Source organism: Lytechinus variegatus, chromosome 3 (genome assembly GCF_018143015.1).
Source record: "Lytechinus variegatus isolate NC3 chromosome 3, Lvar_3.0, whole genome shotgun sequence".
NCBI classification, from domain to species: domain Eukaryota; kingdom Metazoa; phylum Echinodermata; class Echinoidea; order Temnopleuroida; family Toxopneustidae; genus Lytechinus; species Lytechinus variegatus.
Genome location: NC_054742.1, coordinates 8,202,949 through 8,229,074, shown reverse-complemented (window position 1 = coordinate 8,229,074; position 26,126 = coordinate 8,202,949). Strand labels below are relative to the sequence as shown.

Sequence of the window (26,126 nt, the reverse complement as noted above, 5' to 3'; positions counted from 1 at the left end):
TTATTGGGAAGAAATGCAGATTACAAAGTCATCCTGAATTATGTGAAAAAAAAACAAAGAAATTCGAATAAGAATATTCCACTGATCTCTCTCCATCTCTGTCTCTCTCCCTCTTGTTCTGATGATTAATTAGTGATGTGATAAATTGAGCTTCGACGGGCTTGCTTCTCATAGAAGTTTGCATAATATGAAGTACAAAAATGCACAATTTAATGGTGGAGGTAATTTATCTTAAGTTATATTGCACCTCGCTATATGACAGGTCAGACTAGTCAAACGCCGAGGACAATGAAGCGGGAATTCAATACACAACTAACTCGGAAACGACCTGGCCCAGATAATCTACTAGATTGAAGGGGGTGAGGGGAGCATTTGGGTCATGTGCACATTTTTAGGACATTTTCTAATGCTTGGAAAAAAAAAATGAAGGAGTGCATGTGACTGGTGAGAACATATCCCCACCCCACCCCCTCTCTTGGGAAAATCCTGGATCTATACCCTGCATAAATTTATCTTAGTACATTTTTGTTTTACTTCACATGCCTTAAATTTAGAGCTTTCTTCAAGTCCTATTCAATCAGAGTGCCTTCATTACAAGTGCAGTTTGCACACAACTTTGTCGAGGACATAGAACACAAAAATTACACAAGAAAATAGTTTGGACTCTTAGGAGTTTTCATTTAATAATTAAATATTTATATATAACAAACATACTGGTATATCACATTTCTTCAAATTTTCTTGTATATTACATTTCTTCTATATACAAAATTAATTCTCACTGTGAATAGCATGAACAATCAAGATTGGGAGAAAAAGCATGTGAAATTTGCTATTGTCTTCTGAAATATTGAAACTGAAACTAAAATCTGAATTGAGACGAATAAGTGAGTCCAAGCTGAACCCTATTTAGTATCACATTTCCCCCTAAGCCAAAACAATTTATTGGAACTGCAATGTTCATGTGCATCACGCTGAAATATAGTTAATGACTTGTGATAGTTTCAGAACTTGGTTCTGCATTCTTTCATGATAACTATAAGACATCAAAGATTCCTGACAAATCATAATCAATGATTGATGTTGATGGACCAAGCAGTATTATAAACTATATCAATTTATGCATGGTGAATTCACTGACAGCTAGTAGAGAGTGTTCACACACATCATTAACATGTCTACCTTAAAAAAGCAATTCAAATATACACCTGTACATATTACCAATATTGTATAACAATAAATTATTTCATAAAAACACACAAAATAGATGAATATGATATAGTACAGTGACCTCGCATGTGGACGGATATGGCATTAAAAATCTTTGGACCATTAAAACAAGACTAATTCCATAGCAATGATAAACAATAGATATTTTATTATACCTCTTTCCAACCCTTAACACTTTGTTTTCCAGTCTTGATTTTGGTAAATGTCAACTTTCATCCTAGATTTTGGAAAGCAAAAATAAACTGATAAATGGCTCCTAGATTCCTACAAGAACACTGATGAAAAACTTGATTGAAAGCATCATGGAACCAACAAGCTAGTTTCCCAGGTCACATGGATAGCAGCTTGTTGGTCAACTTAGTCTATACATACAGGTACTCTTTAAGGAAAAGTGCAGTTTGCGTTTGCTAGAATATACCCGTTTATTCAAATATTCAAATGTTACGCATACTCTTTAAAGCACTGTAGAGCAATAAATTTATTTCAAGTATTGTAGTTATTTATTACAAACAAGTGAAATTAATGCCTTGTTACTAAGTTTCCAATGAAGAAACATGCATGAATTTGAATTACTAAGCCGACAAATTGCATAAGATTGATCAATAATGCAACATAGCTGTGGCTTACATATATGTCATATATACAACGCAGGAACATCCAAATCACAAATCCAAGGCAGTTTCTATACTGTGTGACTGAATGAATAACTTGTCTCTAGTTTTGAGAATATTACCATGTAACTGCAATTAATTCAAAGTTTATTCTTATTCTCAATATTAGAATATTAAAGTATGATTAATTCATTAACTTGACGGATGATTAATACACCAATTGCTATTACACAATAGTGATTTGTTGTGTTTGATTATACTATGCATATGGTTAGAAGAGACTCCTTCATGTTATGTATTACTAGAAACTTTTTTTATTCTCAACAAACTGACACTTAACCTTTCAGAAGTGTCATGTCATGCTTCAATGAAAAGATGGAAATATAAGTTATATTGTATAGAAAGGAGTAAGAAGACAGAGTTTTGTTCATAAGGGCAATGTTTTCAGTCAAAGAAGTAGTATTGGTTTGTTTATCTGAACCTTTCACTTGACTTTGATTGCGGACGTGGCCCATTTCATGCTCTGTTTAAGATTGGATATTTAGTAGTGTCAAGGCTTTGAGTGTAGTGTGTAAAGGTCAAGAGTCCTTTCATAAGATTTCATACAGCATTCCAATCAATGAACTAAGCCATCAATGGCAGGTCTAAGATCTCTTTAGATATGGCATGCTGACTATGCTTGAAGTGTTAGTGCAGGCCTATTGGATATGCTCTTTTCCTGATGACTTTTCTTGGCTGCCGTCTCATGCATAACTTGAGCCATACCAGGCAAACGGGAGAAGTAGTTACGAGCTCGTGTATGCTTGGTCTTGATCTTGTGGCAGAAAACACGTCCATAAGCCTGATAAAAAAAAAATGTAAAGAGATGAGACTGGCTTATCAATCTGATCTATATTTTCAAAATCATAATGTAAATTCAGGCTTAAGTGTTCACCTTGATATTCTATACCTTTCCATGAGTACAACATTTTTTTTTTTATAACTTTGATTAACTGTGACTTAAAACAATGTATTAGATAGCCAAGCGCGATTGGTTTATAGCGCGTCACATGATATGATTGAAATCAGTGTTTATTTCCCAGCCGGTCCATGAATATATTTTTATATGTGTATGCCACTCTCTTGGATTAAATGTTACCAATTACACGGAAATGGCATACGAGGACTGAAGAAGCGATCATTCCGCTGCGCGCTTTGGGAAAATTTAAATCTGGCAGTCCAAAGAATGTTTTTATTACACACCACATCAGTCACTATCTGTATAATATTGAAATAGTAGATATATCCACAGAACCTAAATGAAAGGCAATCATTTCATCAGTAATTATAGAAAATTTTTATGAAATTTATCAAAGAGTTACCTTATCAAGGTCATCAATCTGTGCATGGGCTTTAGCCTCATCCTTGGTGAGTAGGATACAATTCCAAGGAGACCATTCTTCATCCTTATCCCAACGAACCAGTACTAAATCATAGAGATCTTCCCAAGAACTAAGGGCGCTCTGGGTACTCCAGATATCAACCACCAAATAGCGTAGGTCAGCTTCCTACATAACAATGAAAATCACACATAATAAAGATTAATCCACACAATATATTAACAAATTATATTTCAATTACAAAAATGACCATAGCTCCATTATGTACAGTGTATAAATTAGAATTGAATACATATGGCTATATCAATATAAGCTGGGAAAGACTGATTGACACCACCTTCATTTTTTGGTATGCCTGTGATGCTTAGATACACTCTGTGAATGTAATGCTTACTTCAGACTACTTGCTAGAATCCTGCTTGCTGAGCTACAATACGTGAATGTCATTCATTTATTGAAGTTGTTGACGAGGAGATGCAAATTGCATTACCCATATTTGCCAATTTTCACTCCCTTTGATGCCAAGAAATTACAACACTTTTTATTAATTTTTACAGTAGTCACCAAATCACTGACTTGATAATCATAAACCCACCTGTAACAGAAAAGCAATTCTGGAGCCATCTCCCATAGCCTCTTCAGATTTGCGAAGACCCTTAAGCATGAAGCGGAAATGACTGTAGTCCTGTCTGGTCCTGGCATCATTATCCAGCTTGGTACAGCGTCTACATCGTCCAACATTTGAGGAGTTGGAAGCAAGCTGGAATTCTGTGGATGGTAGGTAGCTATTGCAGCTTGGGCAGAAATAGATGTTCTTACGAAGTGTGGACGGATCTTGGGGCACCTGGATGAGGGAGGAAAAGGGAGATATTTTTAGTATGTTCTCAATAATTCAGAGATTTTCATCAGGTTTCTTTTAGGACTGAGAGGTGTGGAATCTCCCTTTGAGATGGGTCAAATTAACCAGAATCTATTAGGGTTATCAAAATATGATTATCAAAAAAATAATTGTAAAATGGTAAGTGTGCTAGAATAACCTATATGATCTATGGGTTCTTATCATAAGTTGACTCTAAAAGCCTCTCAATTCAATGACTATAATATGTTTACCTTGAGTAATCTAGCTGCCTCTGCATTAAAGGTAGGTGTCTTGACATACTGCAGGAAGAGTGTAGCTATTCTCTTACGTAGTCCTTCAAGATTCGACTCTCTAACTCCTCTCATCAATAGATCAGCCTCACGATCAATCAACTGAATAATCTCCTGTGTCAGCTTACAATCATGCTCCTGCAAATGTTGACATGTTTATGCAGACAAAAGTTGAGTTTTATTTTTTTTGTGTGGATTTGAAACTACATTATATTGTTTACTTCAAAGTAAAAAAAATATAGGGTGGTAAAATTCCAAGAACAATAGAAATATCCACTTTTATACTTTTATTAATTCCCTGTGGTTCACAATTCATTTCACCAAGTAAAACATGCAGGGTAAGTACTCAATATAGTGCACTATCCTTCTTAGTCAATGACCCCAAATACCAGTGACAGTTGCATCTAGGGACTATGAGTCTTGAAATTAAATCAAATTATTTTAAAAAGGATAATTAGTAAGTTCATGTATCACATATTTTTTTATAAGATTTGGCACTCCTGTGGCCAGTTTCATATAGAGTTACAACTTTGGAAACTTTGCCATTATGTCAACTACCATGAAACCACAGCTCAGCAGGCAATCACCATCAAGTCCTTATGACACAAGCCCCTAGCACCCCCTAACTAGTGCAATGACTACTTTATTGACATTCCCATATTTCACTTCCAGGAAATATTTGCCTCACCTGGGACGAGTGCAGCGAATAAAGATTAATACCTTATCTAATGATTTTAGTGTTTGGTGGGGGTGATTACACATACCTTGACTGTGTGTTTGAGAGTGAGTAAGACATCCAACCTCTCATCTTGGGTTAGATACTTCATATTGAGACTGTTGTAGATATCTTTGAGTTCCCTTGCTCTGATTGTATAAGCTGTATCCATTTCAGTGTACTTCCCATCAAATGCTTTCCATCTCCTAGGAGCAGCGGCCTGTTAATTAAACAAAATCATTGATCAGTCAGTAGCTGAAAAACAAATGCTTCATTTTCACATTTAATGCTGAAGTAGAAGATCATTTGGTATAAAAATTCTGTTTCTGAAGTGTAATACCAGTATACAGGGATAATTCATTCAGAATCAAATAAATTCAAAAAGCCCACAAGTGATTCAGACTAAAATATGGAAAACTATGTGTAATTACAGCATCACTTTTGCTTATTTGTATCAGACATGTAAATTAAAAAATACTAAAAAGTTCCATACCTGAACAAACATCACTAAACAGACAAATTAATGCAGGATGCCTTGCTATGACTTTACTATTTAATATAAACAAGCATTTATATAGCACCATCTATCTAGAAATAATATATTCCGAGACGCAGTGTTTATTATAATTATTAACTTAGCTTTAGCTCAAGCTGCCTTTCAGCGCTCAGTGCACTCAATTAATCCTGCCAGGTACCCATTCACCTCACCTGGGTTGAGTGCAGCACAATGTGGATAAATTTCTTGCTGAAGGAAATTACGCCATGGATGAGATTCGAACCCTTGACCCTCTGTTTCAAAGTCAGAAGACTAATCCACTGGGCCGCAATGCTCCACTGTATCACTTTTTGCAACCCGGTCCACTAACACAAAGTCTGATCCTACACTTTGTTTTTATGACTGATTAGAAACAATGATTAATACAATCAAAAACAATTTAGCCCTACAATCACTTGCTCAGTTTTGTGGTTTGGGCCCTGCTTATTCAAAATAAAATATGGATAACTGCTGTACCTTATCAAGAAAATTCTGGATAGATCTCTGCTTGTTCTCACTGTCAGCTTCTAACTTGTGTCTTCCTATAGCTGCAATTAACTGGGTCTCTTGGTCCAACAAGTGGCACAGAGCAGCTTTACGTTGTGCACCACCTGTTGTTTCATCAATTTGTGCCAGTTCTTCTTGCCTCCACTCTAAAACATGATAAATTAAAAGAGTACTTAGGTCAACCTTTCATGAGAAAAACTTGTCATCTAGCAGTAATTTAGACTATTATGATTTAACATCAAATAGCAAAGATCAACTAATCCATCTTCAGGTGAAATGACTGAAAAGTTGATCAAACGATCACTTGATTTTGAGATTTTTTATGTTGGATGAAAATAAGATAACTAATAATGAAATAAAAAATATCAATTAATTGCAAAAAACAAATGATGCATGGTAAGATTGGAATACACAGAAATATGAAGTCATTAATAGCTAACAAAATCACTACTATACAGGTATGTAATCTCAAATAAGTTATATGAAAATCATCGAACCTATTATGACATTTCAATATTTTGAGAAGTATTCTTCAAGACTCACTTTCTAAAGCATGGTAAAGCAGATCAAAGTCTTCTTTTGTACGTGGATTCATGCGTCGTTCAAATTCGCGCCTGATGCGTTCTTCCTTTTCCTTGATCTTGCGCATCTCCTCCCGGCGCTCCCACTCACGTCTTTTGACCATGTCTTCCTTAAGTCGAACAACAATATTTTTGGCCTGCCATCTACGGAAATATGACTGCAAGATGATGACCTGCATGGGAACAAATTATGACAAAACAGTTTAGCAGATTAAACATTTTCCAACAAGTATTTGATTAATTACAGAAAATGCAAAGCAATATAATCCTTACATCCATAACATACCTAAAAGGGAAAAAATACAATATGGTACATGAAACATTTGTACCTGAACATATTAGCTCTTTTACACACTTATTGGAAAGATACATACATGTAATCTATTGCATTTTATGAAAATATGTAATAACAATAGCATAGTTCTATTTTCATCAAACAGCATGTAACACTAAATGTATATTAAACCATGTCTTTGGTTTCCAGCTTGCCCGCATACATTGTATGAACTGTCTCCAGTCCTTTGGGAGCATTCCAGAAAGAACTTTCAAGCTTGTAACTACATTAAATTTGTCACACCATAAGGCACCCATATTAAATACCTGGATTTAGAGTAGCAAAGATCAGATTGACATCTTGATAAGGATGTTTGTACTATTCACACAATCAACTCTCGGATTACAAGTAGATGCAAATAGTCAGATCCATTACACCACTAGCGTACCTATGGGGGGGTAGTTCCCCCCCCTCTGATGAGCTTGAAGACCTTTTTTTTTTGCTTGTAAAATTTTTGGGCGGACGAATTTACCCCCCCTGTGAAATATCCTATGTGTGCCACTGCATTACACCATAATGCTTACAATATACTGTAGGTACTACTATAATTAATTTTCAATATTCTACTAAGCTTTTATATTCAGACTTTATCATTCTATGTAACCAAACAATCAATGTCAATGGTAATGTAACTAACTACACATACCTTTTCCAATCGTTTGCTGTGGTATTCATCTGCAGTCTCATACCTCCCAGGTACAACCAGTTTGTCAGTCATATTAGCTACATAGCATCCAATTGTCGTCATCTGTGTAGAGGTATCCAGGGTGGTCTGTTGAAGTCTGTTTTTGGCTGATACTGTCTGAGTATCACGGCAGAACCTTGTGATACCATCATCTGTACGCACTCTGCCTTTCGTTTGCGCTGATGCATTGTGGAATTCCACTCCTGTAAGCCTATGACGGAATCCACCAAGGAAAGGTTTGCGTCTAGTGGTTCGTTCAATTTCTACTACTACATCGTCAACAGTTCCATCCTCTGTAGAAGAAAATATCAAAATATTTACTTGTTTACAGTTAATGATAGAGTTCAAAGTTAGTTTCCAATTAGCACATAAGGAAGGAACTAGAAATACCTGCATAATTTATGAATAAGATTATAACAGTCATTTAGTTAGTTAATTGGTTATAATCCAATTAAAAAAATCAAATCTTAATAAAGGGAAATACAACTCAGATAAAAAGTTCTTTTTAGAGGAAAAGAAAAATCAGACAGTGGAAGTTTGAACAATGTCAGAAACAATGCATCTGGCAGTCTCACCTGAATTAAGCCATTCAATATAGCAGCAGTGCTGACATTGAAAAACAACTATTGAAATGTTATTAACAAAATCCCCACAATTCATATGATGATAATAATATACGCTATGTTCATTGACCCTAAATGACCCTTGACAATGGTCATGTGACTTGAATCTCAAGCAAGATGTTCAATGATAATTGATTACTCTAATGTAAATGTATAAGTAAAATGAACTAGATCTTCAACTTTCAGTTATGATGGCAATTCAGCAAACACCTCCAACATATTCTAAGTTCATTAACCCTAAATGACCTTTGACCTTGGTCATGTGACCAGAAACTCAAGCAGGATGTTCAATAATAATTGATCATCCTTATGTTCAAGTTTCGTGAACTAGGCCCAAGTTATGTAGACATTTAAAAAAACTTAACTTTCAGTTTTAATAAGATTTTGATGTTGATTCCCCCGACATGGTATAAGTTCATTGGCCCTATGACCTTTGACCTTGGTCATGTGACCTGAAACTCACATAATAAATTCAGTGATACTTGATTACTATAATGTCCAAGTTTCATGAACCAGATCCATAAAATTCAAAGTTAGGATGGAAATCAATAAACACCCCCCAACATGGCCAAAGTTCATAGACCCTAAATGACCTTTGACCTTGTTCATATGACATCAGCCTCTGGAAGGATGTTCAGTATTGTACAACGCCTACTTAGCCTGTTGTACGCGAGGAAATAAGACGCTGAATGTCTAACATTCATACCGTTGCACGGCTTTGGGAGGTGATGTCACAATACGGTTTAATCCATTGCTCTCAGTAAAAATGAAGGTGCAATATGCGTATACCCTGCTTGCTAACAATGGTGCCAAGATCATGTGCGTTTGTGGGAATTTGCTTTTCGCTTTCAATAATTTTTGCTCCCTTTTCATAGATTACTTCAAGGAAAAACTCTTGTTTTTTCATATTTTCGCTAGATTCCAAGGCGTTGTACAACACAAATACCGAATATCTTATTCAATGAGGCGTTAGCCTCATTGAATAGAGCATCTTTCTTTCACCTCATGCAAACTCTCGCACAATCGCAATCATGCCTATTCGCTATCTGTATAATACTTGATAACCATTATGCCCAACTTCATGGACTAGGACCAGTTATGATGACATTTCAAAAACTTAACTTTCGGTTAACATTTGATGTTGATGATGCCGCCGCCATCAAAAAAGCGGCGCCTATAGTCTTGCTCTGCTATGCGGGCGAGACAAAAACAATAAATGAAGTTATGACTATTTAAAAGTTGTAAATACTGGTAATCACTACACTAATGGACACTTAAAAATTTTTCTCCTATCTCACAAAACATTTTATGATCAAGTTTGGATTCCCCTTTCAACAATGAATATTAGATAAGAAAATATGAAAAAGTTCTGAAAATAAAGGTACTAACCTCTTTCTATTCTTGTGGTAATGATGTCAGGCATGTTATATTCAGGTTTAGGCTTCGGAGCCCTCAATGGGACATTGACAGGATCTGAAGAGGATATCTCCAGCTGTACAGCTCCATTGGGTCCTACACCAATAGAAGCTAAGGTCATATCTGAACCAACATCAGTTCCTATTAAGAAAAAGACAGTTCAACAAGGTGCTTTAAAAAACAATTTTATGAACAAATGCTTACAATTAATATTAACATTCAGCATACTTTACTCCAGCGGGGGTTTACATGAAAGTGGTCTTCACTGACTAAATTGTCAGCATTGACAATTTCAGTGAAATCCTTGGTTTTTATTGGCAAAGAGGCACTAGCCTCTGACTGTTACTATGGTAACTATCAGAGCAAGTGTACTTGTCAGTGCTGACAACATTCATCTGGGTCAGGTAGAATCTGAAAGCGATTTATGGTTTCATTGAAACAACCACACAAGGATGAATTACTATGAAAATTTAACCTTTTATCTACAATAACACACATACTGTATTGTGTTCGCTGTTGATTTTCAAACACAATTACAAATCACAGAAATAAAGGTCCCCCATTCCCAGTTGTAAAAGTAAACCTCTTTCTGATCTCAATTCAGAAGGAAAGTTGAACACTGAAAAAGGTACATTTTAGTAGACCTTCAGCATTCAGAATGCAGCGAGATGCAATCTGAAAACAATTGAATTTTCAACGTTATGCTCATGCAATGGAAACCTACACAAGAGCACGCCAGAGTTGACCTTTCTTGTGATGGGTCAAACTGTGCAGCAAACTTCCCTGATGAGAGCAGGAAATTCAAAGACGTTTGGATACATATTCAGCTATACATTCTTTACCATGAACCGTGCACTGCTGATTGCGTTGGGTCTGTGTTGTAATGCATTTTGTTTTTGATTATAATGTTAGATAGGATTGATAACCTTTCTCATTAAAATGAAATTAATATGATTCTTACCATCAAACATAAAGACAAGTTTGTCTGCTGGCATTCTCAGTTCACTAGCTAGATGTTCTTTCAACTCCTGCATAGTTTGTCCTAAAGCACATGCCATGGTTGTAACTTGTCCACTAGGCATCAGCACAAATTTCACTGCAATATAAGGAAATCATAGAACAAACATATTTTTTAAAAATTTGAATTTTAAAAAATCTATTGTAAGGAAGGGTTCAGTAGTAAGCTTTTCACCTTTTTATGAAGTACATATACAATATCTCTTTAATGAAAAAAAAATAATGAGACAAAAAATCAGACAATGGAAAGAACAAAAAAAGTGTATTCAGTCCAAAGGAAGATCAGGAATCCTTCCAGGATAGAGAATTTAAATGCAGTGCAATATTTATTGCCATATGAGGCTTAGAGGTTCTCATTAATGTATGTATATCCGGATTGATACAGTATGTCTCAAAAAGCTCCTGTCCTTTCATACAAAGTCAGACACTACAAGGGGAAGACTGGACAGTCAATAGAGTATGCAATGAGACGCTCGGGAAGAGCGCCCCAGTGTTAAGTAAGTCTTCGCCAACCTTTGCATATCGCCATTTTGGGTTGTGTACAAAATATATATACATGTAAGGGAAATGGTGGAGGGGTGGAGGAATGGACAATTTTTACATTTACCAGGGTAGAATTTTTTTTCTTCAAGTTTTTTAAAAATTAGAAATAAATATGTTTTAGAGGTTTCTGGGTAATAAAACATAAAATTATTCCCAAGTGCCGCCCCTGTGCCCTCTCCCAAATTCCCTTTCTCATTTCCCCCCATATGTTTTATACACAGCCACGTGACGATGTGCAGGGTTTACTTACTCAACGCTGTTGGGTGCCCTTCCCCATGAGCGAAATCAAGCGTTTTAAAAAATCACCAAAATGTCCGGTCTACACCCCTGTAGTGTCTTTTATGATAAAGTGGGACAGCATGAATAAAATAATGAAAATTGTACCTGATGCTGTAGCATTGACCATCATATCTGGGTCTGGTTGAGGTGATGAAGCATGTGGATCTACCTCATGGGTATCTCCTGTCTCTTCTGTAGCCATACCCATATCCCCTGTGACTGGAGCTACCTCTTCTTCAGTCTGTTGCTGCTGTCCAGACTCTGTTTCTTGAACTGGTTCTTGAATACCCTCTCCAAGATTATCAACATCTTCTTTTACTGCAGCACCGTCAGTAGGTTCATCTTGCCCTCTATCTGTAGCACCAGCTTGAGCTTCCTGTTGACCATCCTGACCTCCTTCAGCAGTAGCTGGATCAGCAGCTTCAGCTTGAGAATCCACATTTTGGGTAACTTGGTCAGCTTCCTCTCCTTTTGCATCACCTAGATGTTCATCTTTATCACCTTGAACCTGTTCATCATCAGCCATGGGAACATCCTCTGGTTTATCTACTTGAATTTCAGTTGCTTGTTCTTCAGATTCCAAGGCATTTTCTTGAATGTCTTTGTCACTTTCTTGAGTTGTAGTAGGGGGTGATTGCTCCACTTCTTGACTTGGTTCATGTATTTCTGTTTGCTGGGATTGATCAACTTCTGCTGGGGCAGGATTGAGTGTTTGTTCTTCAGACATATTGGGAACAGTCCTTTCTGTAGTTTTGGATAAAATAAACATTTTTTTTTCATTTAGATCTAACTTGCTAGATATTTCATCTTTTTCCTTTCTTTTTCTGGCTTTACAACCTAGAACAGAAAAGGATAATATAAATTGATATGAAATCACATATTTCACAAAGCTGGTAAGCTGATTAAATTCTCCATTAACAACTTTATATTACAGCGTTCTGTTTCCCCCACCAAATGGGGGAATAAAGGATTAGGAAGGGGGTGGGGTGTCCGGACACTTTTGATAATTTTGAAGCCTACTCTTTAGTCATCCAATTTACACAAAAAATATTAATTGAATAGTTCTTCTTCAATATTGTTTTCTATGAACACTTAAAACTGATGCAACTTCACTTGTTAGCTTTCCCAAAAGGCTGTTTGAAATTGATTATCTGGACGTACAACTATGTATAGAGGAGGGTGTGGTAGCTAACCCTTTTCTCCATAGACACTGTAGTTAAGCGTCATGCAAAGCAAAGGCACTATGGAGGACTTTGATCTATTGACGGAGGGGATGCCGAGGAGCCAGACAAAGAGCTTACAGTGTATCCCTATTCCCCAAAATAGACTGATCTTTCAGTCAACCCTTGCTGCAAGTACAATGTCAAATATCATGAAAACAGTGAAAATTCTGCTTCATGATCGCAATACTGTACCCCACACCTACATCTATTAATTCACTGCCGAATCCAAAATGCTGAACGCAAATTGTGCATGGCCATGAGCAATTCGCCATTTTGGATTCGGTGGTGAATGAATACTTGTGGGGGTTGATCTACTGCGAACTGGCTTCAAATTACTCGAACCCCTCACGCTGATGTCTACGATCTTATCCAAAACATGCGCTCTACTCTAGCCTACTGAGCTACACAGCCTCCCCAAATTACAGTAGATCTACTCAAAATTATGGTAGATATGGCCAGTATTCCAGAATGGTAATTTTTTTTTATGATAGTGTCTCAATTAGTGAAAATATTGGCAAAAACAGCGGCAATTTTTTTTATCTTTTGCGTCCACCCGAAGAAAATCTGAGCTTATATCGACAAGATTCAAGAAATCACCAGTTTGCAAGCAGAGCTAGGTCACCAAAAATATAACTTATAATCAGTAAAAATGTGATAATAACCAAATTTATGGCACTTTTAACTACCATCTACATGTAGATCTAGATATAATTATATTCCCTTTGCCTGCTTGATTTATTTTCTAAAAGACTAAATCTTTGCAAAACAAAATCTTTACGTCTTTCGGATGGTGACGCTAAAGGTCGGTCCCAGACGTAAATAATCATATCTGATTGACACACATCTGACAAAACTAAAATACACACACACACACACACACAACCGTGCACAAATTAATACACTTAAGTCTATTCATCATGATATTTTTCAGCCGAGCGCGTACTAACAATCGATTGTCATAGAATTTTGAGATCCTGATACCAGCAAAACCCTTGACCTAATCTATTTTATAATCCCGTCAAGTGAATGTATATGGGCGGCCATAAGTGCCAAAATTACCGATTTGAGAAATATATATGTACCGTTGAAAATAAACTAAAAATAAAGAAATTTTTAAAATAATGAAGATAACAAAAAAATAGAAATTCACAGAATCAAACATTAGTGCAGAAATAAGGACAAACACAAAAACAAGACAATCGCAAAGAATAATAAATGATAAAAAATACGTAGATAACCATATAATTGAACACAATCACAGAAATATAGGTTCATGCAGGAATAGAGAAAGACTGAGAAATGTAAAGACATTCATAGAATTAAATACAACTTCAGAAATATAGACAACCGCAGAATTGAAGAGAACTACAGGAATAATAGAGACCACAGAAATAAAGACATTTTCAAAAATATAGACAGCCAGAGAATTGTAGACAACCTAATAAATATAGACAATCTCAGAATTTAAGAAAACTTCAGAAACATAAACAACAGAAATATAGACAACCTCAGAACACAAAAACTTCAGAAACATAAACAACAACAGAAATAGAGGCAACCTCAGAAATACAGACAACCGCAAAATTAAACAAAACGACTGAATTATAGTCCATCGCAAATAGCGCTACCTCGTCGAAAATAGAGACTGCAGAAATTCTGGAGAGCACAGAAATTCTGTAGAGCTGAGAAATAAAAGTACAGCACGTCAAACATACTGGAAATGAGAGGGCAATAGAGGGCGTACTACCACCACGCACGTGTATGATGCATGCATGCGACGAGTGCGATCGAGCATGTGCTATGGTTTTCATCGTTACCGGTATTTTGTATTACATTATCCCACTTGTTTTGGGATTTAATTTCAACCTCTATGGTTGATTACGTTTGTTGGGCCTGAACTTGGTAAAGAGGACTTCGTGAAACAGCGGACAAGTAGCTCACTATCTCCGATTCAGTCAAGAAGTTAGACTTATAACGGTGTTGAGAAACGGGCCCCATGATGTCTAATCTACGATGACCGGCGTGAAGTTGGTTGGATATTCGATATTCGATATTCAAACTGTGAAGTTGGTTGGATATTCAGGTTCGATATTCAAACGCGTGTGAAGTTGGACAGATATTCAATATTCGATATTAAAAAATTAGGGGTTTTGAAAGCTAGCTAGAGGGTTTAAAAGGTGGAACACGTCTCGGGCAACCATAAAATAGCTGGCTTGCCCTAATACGAGGATTTTTTAGGGGACAAAAGTCAGTGAATAAAAGGGTTGGAAATTTCTAATTTAATTTTTTTTTTCAAGGGGCCCCCAGGGATATCCCGACGGCCTAGCCAGGGTAACCACCTATCCTAACTTGTAGAACTCGATTCGGGTAACAAGATAAACACCTGCTTGACCCGGCGCATGTACATTAAGGGGGCTCAAATTAACAAAATTAAAGGGAATAAAGGGCTATTTAGACCATTTTTTAATTAAAAAAAGTATTTTTTTCAAGGGGCCCCCAGGGATATCCCGACGGCCTAGCCAGGGTAACCACCTATCCTAACTTGTAGAAATCGATTCGGGTAACACGATAAACACCTGCTTGACCCGGCGCATGTACATTAAGGGGGCTCAAATTAACAAAATTAAAGGGAATAAAGGGCTATTTAGACCATTTTTTAATTTAAAAAAGTATTTTTTTCAAGGGGCCCCCAGGGATATCCCGACGGCCTAGCCAGGGTAACCACCTATCCTAACTTGTAGAACTCGATTCGGGTAACAAGATAAACACCTGCTTGACCCGGCGCATGCACATTTAGGGGCAACTCGGTAAAGCATCTCATCAGCAGATTTTATTCATTAATGACACTCAGTCCTAATTCCTCCGCCACTAACATAGTTCCGAAAACCGAGTGATACATGTATTTTGTTTTATTCGCACAAAGTTTGTTGAGTTGTTAACCATATTTTTCTTCTCGAATCAGTCTAATCATTATACATACTTACTTTTTTGTAATCAGATTACAAAGTAAGAAAAATGAGAATGGGTTGGGTCGAATGATTATCTTTAGCCTTTTGTTGTAGATCAGCTGTCTCTGCATGCTCTTGCAGAAAATAGGCATACCGAAAAAATATGGGGCCGTATATCGATACAAAACGTCTTGTTGAAAATATGAGTTTAACGTTCTTCTAATCTTCAAATAATTCTCAGGAAACATTTTCTATGGCACGTGTAGCCTTCAATTCAATTAATCAACAAGGACGGAGTTATACCCCTAAAAAATAATTGTATTATGAATTAACATGTCTCTTTTATACGATATCGCGTGACTAATTATTGATTGATTGATTGATCGGCTAAATTGCCAATGCGACCATCACATAATTTGAATTTATATTTAAAATCTTTTTAAAAGGCCAAGATTTTCTAGCTCGCTTCGCTCGCTGGTGACTTATACAAATTTTCCACTTTTGCTATGTTTTGCTGCTTTAATATATTTCGTTTATTATCCGCACTGAACTGCTTTGAACTTAAAGGGATAGTCCGGGGTGAAAATATTTATATTTTGATACATAGAGTGGTATTCACTGAGCAAAATGCCAAAAATTTCATTAAAATCGGAAAACAAATACTAAAGTATTTGTTATTAATTTACCCAAGCCAAATTCTAACAATTGTAAAAGGACATTTTTCTATCGGGGATATCAATTTATAATCGATTGCTCAATGAAATTCATAATGTACCAACTTTAAGTTGCTTTCATACTCTATTATGATTATTTAGATTGAGCATTTGTATTTTTACTTCTTTCTTTTTGTTTTCATAGTTTTAGTAAGTTTTTTTTTGAACACTTTTCTGTCAATGTACTTTACTTGGAAATGTTTTTCTTTTAGTATTTTTATTGGTGTATATTACTTTGTTTGGTAAATGTAGGACCCCAAGGAAGAACAGCAGTATTTTGCAAATACAGCTGAATTGGGCGATCCTCCGTTATTGTATCTATATTGTTATGAAATAAAACAAACAAACAAGTTTAAAGTTTAGCAATATTTTGTGAAAACAATCATCATGAATATTTATTAGATGGGCTGTGGATGTTACATCTCAACTTTCATTTTTCTTAACGTGTTAATACATAATTTTTTTCCCCGTTATTTCATACTTGTGTGAATAATGTCTCCCTTATAGTGAAATAAGTTGCAGCAATAAAATAATATCAAATGCAATAAATCAATGGACAATCCAATTTTTCTAGCTCTTGGAGGAAAAAAATTTGAATAGACCTAATTTCATATAGTAAAATACAAAAGAACAAGTGGAGATGTGACATCATCAGCCCACCTAATGAATATCATGACCATACTGTTTTCACAAAACATTGCTAAAATTTAAACTTCTTAATTTGTTATCCGATTTTGATGAAATTTTTGGCATTTTGCTAAGTGAATTTTACTCTATTTATTAAGCTATAATACTTTCAGCCCGGACCATCCCTTTAATATAATATGTGGTGTATATACCCGCGATATGATAAAAAAATGTTGGCCATCTGCAAAGTTTTAAAATATCACGAGGTTCCGGGGGCTCCACCCCAGACAAGTGGTGGCACCAAAGGATGAGGCCCAGTGAGTTGCCCAACCCCCGAAATTTTGAAGAAAAAAATGTTTAGTAAGCATTGTCATAATTCTCCAAGACTTTTTTTTTGTTCTTAAAATTTTGAAAATTTTCTCATCCATTCACCGTTAGCATTTAGCTCCCGACAATTTTGGTCACTAACATAGATCTTTCAGGTCATTATATAAAATTCACGATGTCGCTCGCGCTACGCGCTCGCAGTAACTAATAATTGAAATAAGTAAATTATCTATTTACATGGGTCTTAAAAATCCAATGTCATTAGAGTTTTCATTATTTGTTTTAGCGAGATACATATCCTGCGTGTCCACAATTTTCATAACAGAAATATTTTCAGCGAATTAGATACCCATTCAGTTCATGATGACAAAAAAGGTGCTTAGAACGTCCAGGTATCATCCCTTCGCGCTCACACTATTTATTTGGTGAGATATCATCTTCATGACCCAATTAATGCAAACAGCTAGTCCTTAACAGGTCGCTTTTCAAGTCAGGAGGGACACCATTATTTTTGAAATAAAATTAGCTCGCACTTCTCGCTCGATTTAAAAAAATTGTGTGTCACCCCCCCCCCCCACCGAGAATGTTATTTTGCCTCCTTATAGGATAAAAACCCTTGTGCCATTATTGTTCCGGACCCCATCCGATAACACTGCCCCAAGCCCCCCAAAAAGTTCTGAAACTGGGAACAAAAAAGAAATGACAAAAGGAAAGAAAGGAAAGGAAGATGAAAGATATATGATGTTCATTTTCTGCACACCATGCATGTCTAAAACAATCTCAAAGTTGCTCGGGGCACAATCCTAAAGTATCCTGTTCATACTATTATGACCTCTCCGTTCTCCCTATTTTTCTTTATATTCCCCCTCCTTTTCTTTGCTCTCTCTCCGAGTCCCTTTCCCTTCTCTCTCTTCTATTTTTTTATCTTTTAAAGTTTTTATTGTTTTTTCATAATTTTGTATAAAAAATCAAATATAATTAATACAATATAAAAGAGTAGAATAAATGATATCTTCTATTTCATTTTCTCCCTTTTCTTATTGGTTTTTTTTTCTACTCTTCCCATTGCCGGCACTAAGAGATAGGGAGGAAGTCGGGGCAGTAGTTCCCAATGCTCTAAATGGCCCTTTATTCCCTTTAATTTTGTTAATTTGAGCCCCCTTAATGTGCATGCGCCGGGTCAAGAAGGTGATTTTCTTGTTGCCTGAATCACGTTCTACAAGTTAGGATAGGTGGTTACCCTGGCTAGGCCGTCGGGATATCCCTGGGGGCCCCTTGAAAAAATACTTTTTTTAATTAAAAAATGGTCTAAATAGCCCTTTATTCCCTTTAATTTTCTTAATTTGAGCCCCCTTAATGTACATGCGCCGGGTCAAGCAGGTGTTTATCTTGTTACCCGAATCGAGTTCTACAAGTTAGGATAGGTGGTTACCCTGGCTAGGCCGTCGGGATATCCCTGGGGGCCCCTTGAAAAAAAAATTAAATTAGAAATTTCCAACCCTTTTATTCACTGACTTTTGTCCCCTAAAAAATCCTCGTATTAGGGCAAGCCAGCTATTTTATGGTTGCCCGAGACGTGTTCCACCTTTTAAACCCCCTAGCTAGCTTTCAAAACCCCTAATTTTTTAATATCGAATATTGAATATCTGTCCAACTTCACACGCGTTTGAATATCGAACCTGAATATCCAACCAACTTCACAGTTTGAATATCGAATATCGAATATCCAACCAACTTCACGCCGGTCATCGTAGATTAGACATCATGGGGCCCGTTTCTCAACACCGTTATAAGTCTAACTTCTTGACTGAATCGGAGATAGTGAGCTACTTGTCCGCTGTTTCACGAAGTCCTCTTTACCAAGTTCAGGCCCAACAAACGTAATCAACCATAGAGGTTGAAATTAAATCCCAAAACAAGTGGGATAATGTAATACAAAATACCGGTAACGATGAAAACCATAGCACATGCTCGATCGCACTCGTCGCATGCATGCATCATACACGTGCGTGGTGGTAGTACGCCCTCTATTGCCCTCTCATTTCCAGTATGTTTGACGTGCTGTACTTTTATTTCTCAGCTCTACAGAATTTCTGTGCTCTCCAGAATTTCTGCAGTCTCTATTTTCGACGAGGTAGCGCTATTTGCGATGGACTATAATTCAGTCGTTTTGTTTAATTTTGCGGTTGTCTGTATTTCTGAGGTTGCCTCTATTTCTGTTGTTGTTTATGTTTCTGAAGTTTTTGTGTTCTGAGGTTGTCTACATTTCTGTTGTTTATGTTTCTGAAGTTTTCTTAAATTCTGAGATTGTCTATATTTATTAGGTTGTCTACAATTCTCTGGCTGTCTATATTTTTGAAAATGTCTTTATTTCTGTGGTCTCTATTATTCCTGTAGTTCTCTTCAATTCTGCGGTTGTCTATATTTCTGAAGTTGTATTTAATTCTATGAATGTCTTTACATTTCTCAGTCTTTCTCTATTCCTGCATGAACCTATATTTCTGTGATTGTGTTCAATTATATGGTTATCTACGTATTTTTTATCATTTATTATTCTTTGCGATTGTCTTGTTTTTGTGTTTGTCCTTATTTCTGCACTAATGTTTGATTCTGTGAATTTCTATTTTTTTGTTATCTTCATTATTTTAAAAATTTCTTTATTTTTAGTTTATTTTCAACGGTACATATATATTTCTCAAATCGGTAATTTTGGCACTTATGGCCGCCCATACAAACGCGTGTGAAGTTGGACAGATATTCAATATTCGATATTAAAAAATTAGGGGTTTTGAAAGCTAGCTAGGGGGTTTAAAAGGTGGAACACGTCTCGGGCAACCATAAAATAGCTGGCTTGCCCTAATACGAGGATTTTTTAGGGGACAAAAGTCAGTGAATAAAAGGGTTGGAAATTTCTAATTTAATTTTTTTTTCAAGGGGCCCCCAGGGATATCCCGACGGCCTAGCCAGGGTAACCACCTATCCTAACTTGTAGAACTCGATTCGGGTAACAAGATAAACACCTGCTTGACCCGGCGCATGTACATTAAGGGGGCTCAAATTAAGAAAATTAAAGGGAATAAAGGGCTATTTAGACCATTTTTTAATTAAAAAAAGTATTTTTTCAAGGGGCCCCCAGGGATATCCCGACGGCCTAGCCAGGGTAACCACCTATCCTAACTTGTAGAACGTGATTCAGGCAACAAGAAAATCACCTTCTTGACCCGGCGCATGCACATTAAGGGGGCTCAAATTAACAAAATTAAAGGGAATAAAGGGCCATTTAGAGCATTGGGAACTACTGCCCCGACTTCCTCCCTATCTCTTAGTGCCGGCAATGGGAAGAGTAGAAAAAAAAACCAATAAGAAAAGGGAGAAAATGAAATAGAAGATATCATTTATTCTACTCTTTTATATTGTATTAATTATATTTGATTTTTTATACAAAATTATGAAAAAACAATAAAAACTTTAAAAGATAAAAAAATAGAAGAGAGAGAAGGGAAAGGGACTCGGAGAGAGAGCAAAGAAAAGGAGGGGGAATATAAAGAAAAATAGGGAGAACGGAGAGGTCATAATAGTATGAACAGGATACTTTAGGATTGTGCCCCGAGCAACTTTGAGATTGTTTTAGACATGCATGGTGTGCAGAAAATGAACATCATATATCTTTCATCTTCCTTTCCTTTCTTTCCTTTTGTCATTTCTTTTTTGTTCCCAGTTTCAGAACTTTTTGGGGGGCTTGGGGCAGTGTTATCGGATGGGGTCCGGAACAATAATGGCACAAGGGTTTTTATCCTATAAGGAGGCAAAATAACATTCTCGGTGGGGGGGGGGGGGGTGACACACAATTTTTTTAAATCGAGCGAGAAGTGCGAGCTAATTTTATTTCAAAAATAATGGTGTCCCTCCTGACTTGAAAAGCGACCTGTTAAGGACTAGCTGTTTGCATTAATTGGGTCATGAAGATGATATCTCACCAAATAAATAGTGTGAGCGCGAAGGGATGATACCTGGACGTTCTAAGCACCTTTTTTGTCATCATGAACTGAATGGGTATCTAATTCGCTGAAAATATTTCTGTTATGAAAATTGTGGACACGCAGGATATGTATCTCGCTAAAACAAATAATGAAAACTCTAATGACATTGGATTTTTAAGACCCATGTAAATAGATAATTTACTTATTTCAATTATTAGTTACTGCGAGCGCGTAGCGCGAGCGACATCGTGAATTTTATATAATGACCTGAAAGATCTATGTTAGTGACCAAAATTGTCGGGAGCTAAATGCTAACGGTGAATGGATGAGAAAATTTTCAAAATTTTAAGAACAAAAAAAAAGTCTTGGAGAATTATGACAATGCTTACTAAACATTTTTTTCTTCAAAATTTCGGGGGGTTGGGCAACTCACTGGGCCTCATCCTTTGGTGCCACCACTTGTCTGGGGTGGAGCCCCCGGAACCTCGTGATATTTTAAAACTTTGCAGATGGCCAACATTTTTTTATCATATCGCGGGTATATACACCACATATTATATTAAAGGGATGGTCCGGGCTGAAAGTATTATAGCTTAATAAATAGAGTAAAATTCACTTAGCAAAATGCCAAAAATTTCATCAAAATCGGATAACAAATTAAGAAGTTTAAATTTTAGCAATGTTTTGTGAAAACAGTATGGTCATGATATTCATTAGGTGGGCTGATGATGTCACATCTCCACTTGTTCTTTTGTATTTTACTATATGAAATTAGGTCTATTCAAATTTGTGTCCTCCAAGAGCTAGAAAAATTGGATTGTCCATTGATTTATTGCATTTGATATTATTTTATTGCTGCAACTTATTTCACTATAAGGGAGACATTATTCACACAAGTATGAAATAACGGGGAAAAAAATTATGTATTAACACGTTAAGAAAAATGAAAGTTGAGATGTAACATCCACAGCCCATCTAATAAATATTCATGATGATTGTTTTCACAAAATATTGCTAAACTTTAAACTTGTTTGTTTGTTTTATTTCATAACAATATAGATACAATAACGGAGGATCGCCCAATTCAGCTGTATTTGCAAAATACTGCTGTTCTTCCTTGGGGTCCTACATTTACCAAACAAAGTAATATACACCAATAAAAATGCTAAAAGAAAAACATTTCCAAGTAAAGTACATTGACAGAAAAGTGTTCAAAAAAAAACTTACTAAAACTATGAAAACAAAAAGAAAGAAGTAAAAATACAAATGCTCAATCTAAATAATCATAATAGAGTATGAAAGCAACTTAAAGTTGGTACATTATGAATTTCATTGAGCAATCGATTATAAATTGATATCCCCGATAGAAAATGTCCTTTTACAATTGTTAGAATTTGGCTTGGGTAAATTAATAACAAATACTTTAGTATTTGTTTTCCGATTTTAATGAAATTTTTGGCATTTTGCTCAGTGAATACCACTCTATGTATCAAAATATAAATATTTTCACCCCGGACTATCCCTTTAAGTTCAAAGCAGTTCAGTGCGGATAATAAACGAAATATATTAAAGCAGCAAAACATAGCAAAAGTGGAAAATTTGTATAAGTCACCAGCGAGCGAAGCGAGCTAGAAAATCTTGGCCTTTTAAAAAGATTTTAAATATAAATTCAAATTATGTGATGGTCGCATTGGCAATTTAGCCGATCAATCAATCAATCAATAATTAGTCACGCGATATCGTATAAAAGAGACATGTTAATTCATAATACAATTATTTTTTAGGGGTATAACTCCGTCCTTGTTGATTAATTGAATTGAAGGCTACACGTGCCATAGAAAATGTTTCCTGAGAATTATTTGAAGATTAGAAGAACGTTAAACTCATATTTTCAACAAGACGTTTTGTATCGATATACGGCCCCATATTTTTTCGGTATGCCTATTTTCTGCAAGAGCATGCAGAGACAGCCGATCTACAACAAAAGGCTAAAGATAATCATTCGACCCAACCCATTCTCATTTTTCTTACTTTGTAATCTGATTACAAAAAAGTAAGTATGTATAATGATTAGACTGATTCGAGAAGAAAAATATGGTTAACAACTCAACAAACTTTGTGCGAATAAAACAAAATACATGTATCACTCGGTTTTCGGAACTATGTTAGTGGCGGAGGAATTAGGACTGAGTGTCATTAATGAATAAAATCTGCTGATGAGATGCTTTACCGAGTTGCCCCTAAATGTGCATGCGCCGGGTCAAGCAGGTGTTTATCTTGTTACCCGAATCGAGTTCTACAAGTTAGGATAGGTGGTTACCCTGGCTAGGCCGTCGGGATATCCCTGGGGGCCCCTTGAAAAAAATACTTTTTTAAATTAAAAAATGGTCTAAATAGCCCTTTATTCCCTTTAATTTTGTTAATTTGAGCCCCCTTAATGTACATGCGCCGGGTCAAGCAGGTGTTTATCGTGTTACCCGAATCGATTTCTACAAGTTAGGATAGGTGGTTACCCTGGCTAGGCCGTCGGGATATCCCTGGGGGCCCCTTGAAAAAAATACTTTTTTTAATTAAAAAATGGTCTAAATAGCCCTTTATTCCCTTTAATTTTGTTAATTTGAGCCCCCTTAATGTACATGCGCCGGGTCAAGCAGGTGTTTATCTTGTTACCCGAATCGAGTTCTACAAGTTAGGATAGGTGGTTACCCTGGCTAGGCCGTCGGGATATCCCTGGGGGCCCCTTGAAAAAAAAAATTAAATTAGAAATTTCCAACCCTTTTATTCACTGACTTTTGTCCCCTAAAAAATCCTCGTATTAGGGCAAGCCAGCTATTTTATGGTTGCCCGAGACGTGTTCCACCTTTTAAACCCTCTAGCTAGCTTTCAAAACCCCTAATTTTTTAATATCGAATATTGAATATCTGTCCAACTTCACACGCGTTTGAATATCGAACCTGAATATCCAACCAACTTCACAGTTTGAATATCGAATATCGAATATCCAACCAACTTCACGCCGGTCATCGTAGATTAGACATCATGGGGCCCGTTTCTCAACACCGTTATAAGTCTAACTTCTTGACTGAATCGGAGATAGTGAGCTACTTGTCCGCTGTTTCACGAAGTCCTCTTTACCAAGTTCAGGCCCAACAAACGTAATCAACCATAGAGGTTGAAATTAAATCCCAAAACAAGTGGGATAATGTAATACAAAATACCGGTAACGATGAAAACCATAGCACATGCTCGATCGCACTCGTCGCATGCATGCATCATACACGTGCGTGGTGGTAGTACGCCCTCTATTGCCCTCTCATTTCCAGTATGTTTGACGTGCTGTACTTTTATTTCTCAGCTCTACAGAATTTCTGTGCTCTCCAGAATTTCTGCAGTCTCTATTTTCGACGAGGTAGCGCTATTTGCGATGGACTATAATTCAGTCGTTTTGTTTAATTTTGCGGTTGTCTGTATTTCTGAGGTTGCCTCTATTTCTGTTGTTGTTTATGTTTCTGAAGTTTTTGTGTTCTGAGGTTGTCTATATTTCTGTTGTTTATGTTTCTGAAGTTTTCTTAAATTCTGAGATTGTCTATATTTATTAGGTTGTCTACAATTCTCTGGCTGTCTATATTTTTGAAAATGTCTTTATTTCTGTGGTCTCTATTATTCCTGTAGTTCTCTTCAATTCTGCGGTTGTCTATATTTCTGAAGTTGTATTTAATTCTATGAATGTCTTTACATTTCTCAGTCTTTCTCTATTCCTGCATGAACCTATATTTCTGTGATTGTGTTCAATTATATGGTTATCTACGTATTTTTTATCATTTATTATTCTTTGCGATTGTCTTGTTTTTGTGTTTGTCCTTATTTCTGCACTAATGTTTGATTCTGTGAATTTCTATTTTTTTGTTATCTTCATTATTTTAAAAATTTCTTTATTTTTAGATATATTTCTGCATTTTAGTTTATTTTCAACGGTACATATATATTTCTCAAATCGGTAATTTTGGCACTTATGGCCGCCCATACATGTAGGCCTACTTTGGTTTTTATAATTTTGATTTTGTGTGAATTGTGAAAATCAACTTCATGATAATTTTTGAAAATGTGTGCAAATTATGGTCACCCATCATACTGTGCATGCAGTGGAAACTGGAAAGTTGTCGTCGGTCATGTCAGTCACAATATTAACGCGAGAAATTGTAACGTTAGAACAGAAACTTGTTTGATAAATTATGAAAAAAAAAAGTGGTGGGCATGGACAAGTCATTGGTTGGTGGGCCGTGGGCCTGGGCGGTGAGGAATTGGGTGGGCCGTGTGCCAGACTTACCAAATTAAGATGAATTTGTAAAATCACAGGTTAATAATGCAATCAAGTCAAGAGATGAGGAACTTCGTAGATCTATCTATTGAATTTGGGCCGGATCCGGATCATCTTCAACCTATCTACCGTACCCCGTACGCGCTGCTATGCTGAATTTCGATTGAGCCTTATTACACCGCCTTTTACTAGCCTCGCCCGGCCCGAACCTTTGGCGTCTCTTACTAATGATGTTCCGCTGAATTATACTCACAGCAGTACAAGTGCTAGCGCTATAGCACGTACCCTCGACCTCACACACACAGACACACAAAAACGTGCGGTTGTTTTCAAATGACGTCACGTTGCTGTGCGACCATGAGCTGAACTAAGCCCAATATGAAAGC

The 26,126-nt window shown here is 36.3% G+C and overlaps 1 protein-coding gene across 2 annotated transcripts; it reads right to left on the bottom strand.

Annotated features, from left to right (window-relative positions):
* Window positions 1-664: 664 nt before the first annotated feature.
* On the bottom strand, window positions 665-26,054 carry LOC121410142 (IQ and ubiquitin-like domain-containing protein). 2 transcript variants are annotated; one of them, XM_041602032.1, is made up of 12 exons: window positions 25,994-26,054; window positions 11,710-12,348; window positions 10,727-10,861; window positions 9,739-9,906; window positions 7,688-8,019; window positions 6,670-6,880; window positions 6,097-6,272; window positions 5,134-5,304; window positions 4,331-4,507; window positions 3,816-4,064; window positions 3,203-3,388; window positions 665-2,682 (listed from the first exon to the last, which is right to left on the bottom strand). In XM_041602032.1, the coding sequence occupies exons 2-12, from the start codon at window positions 12,329-12,331 to the stop codon at window positions 2,515-2,517; spliced, it is 2,595 nt and encodes an 864-aa protein (XP_041457966.1). In that variant the 5' UTR covers window positions 12,332-12,348; window positions 25,994-26,054; the 3' UTR covers window positions 665-2,514. The 2 variants fall into 2 exon arrangements, with proteins under 2 accessions (XP_041457966.1, XP_041457964.1); XM_041602030.1 differs by having other exon boundaries at window positions 25,750-26,011.
* Window positions 26,055-26,126: the final 72 nt, after the last annotated feature.

Bases quoted from the DNA above. Each gene is read 5' to 3' on its own strand.
- LOC121410142 (XM_041602032.1), bottom strand. From the start codon at position 12,331: ATGTCTGAAGAACAAACACTCAATCCTGCCCCAGCAGAAGTTGATCAA. The intron at 4,508-5,133 runs GTATGTGTAATC...CAACATTTGCAG, and splicing joins CTCTCAAACACACAGTCAAG to GAGCATGATTGTAAGCTGAC. The intron at 3,389-3,815 runs GTGGGTTTATGA...ATTGTTATGTAG, and splicing joins GAATTGCTTTTCTGTTACAG to GAAGCTGACCTACGCTATTT.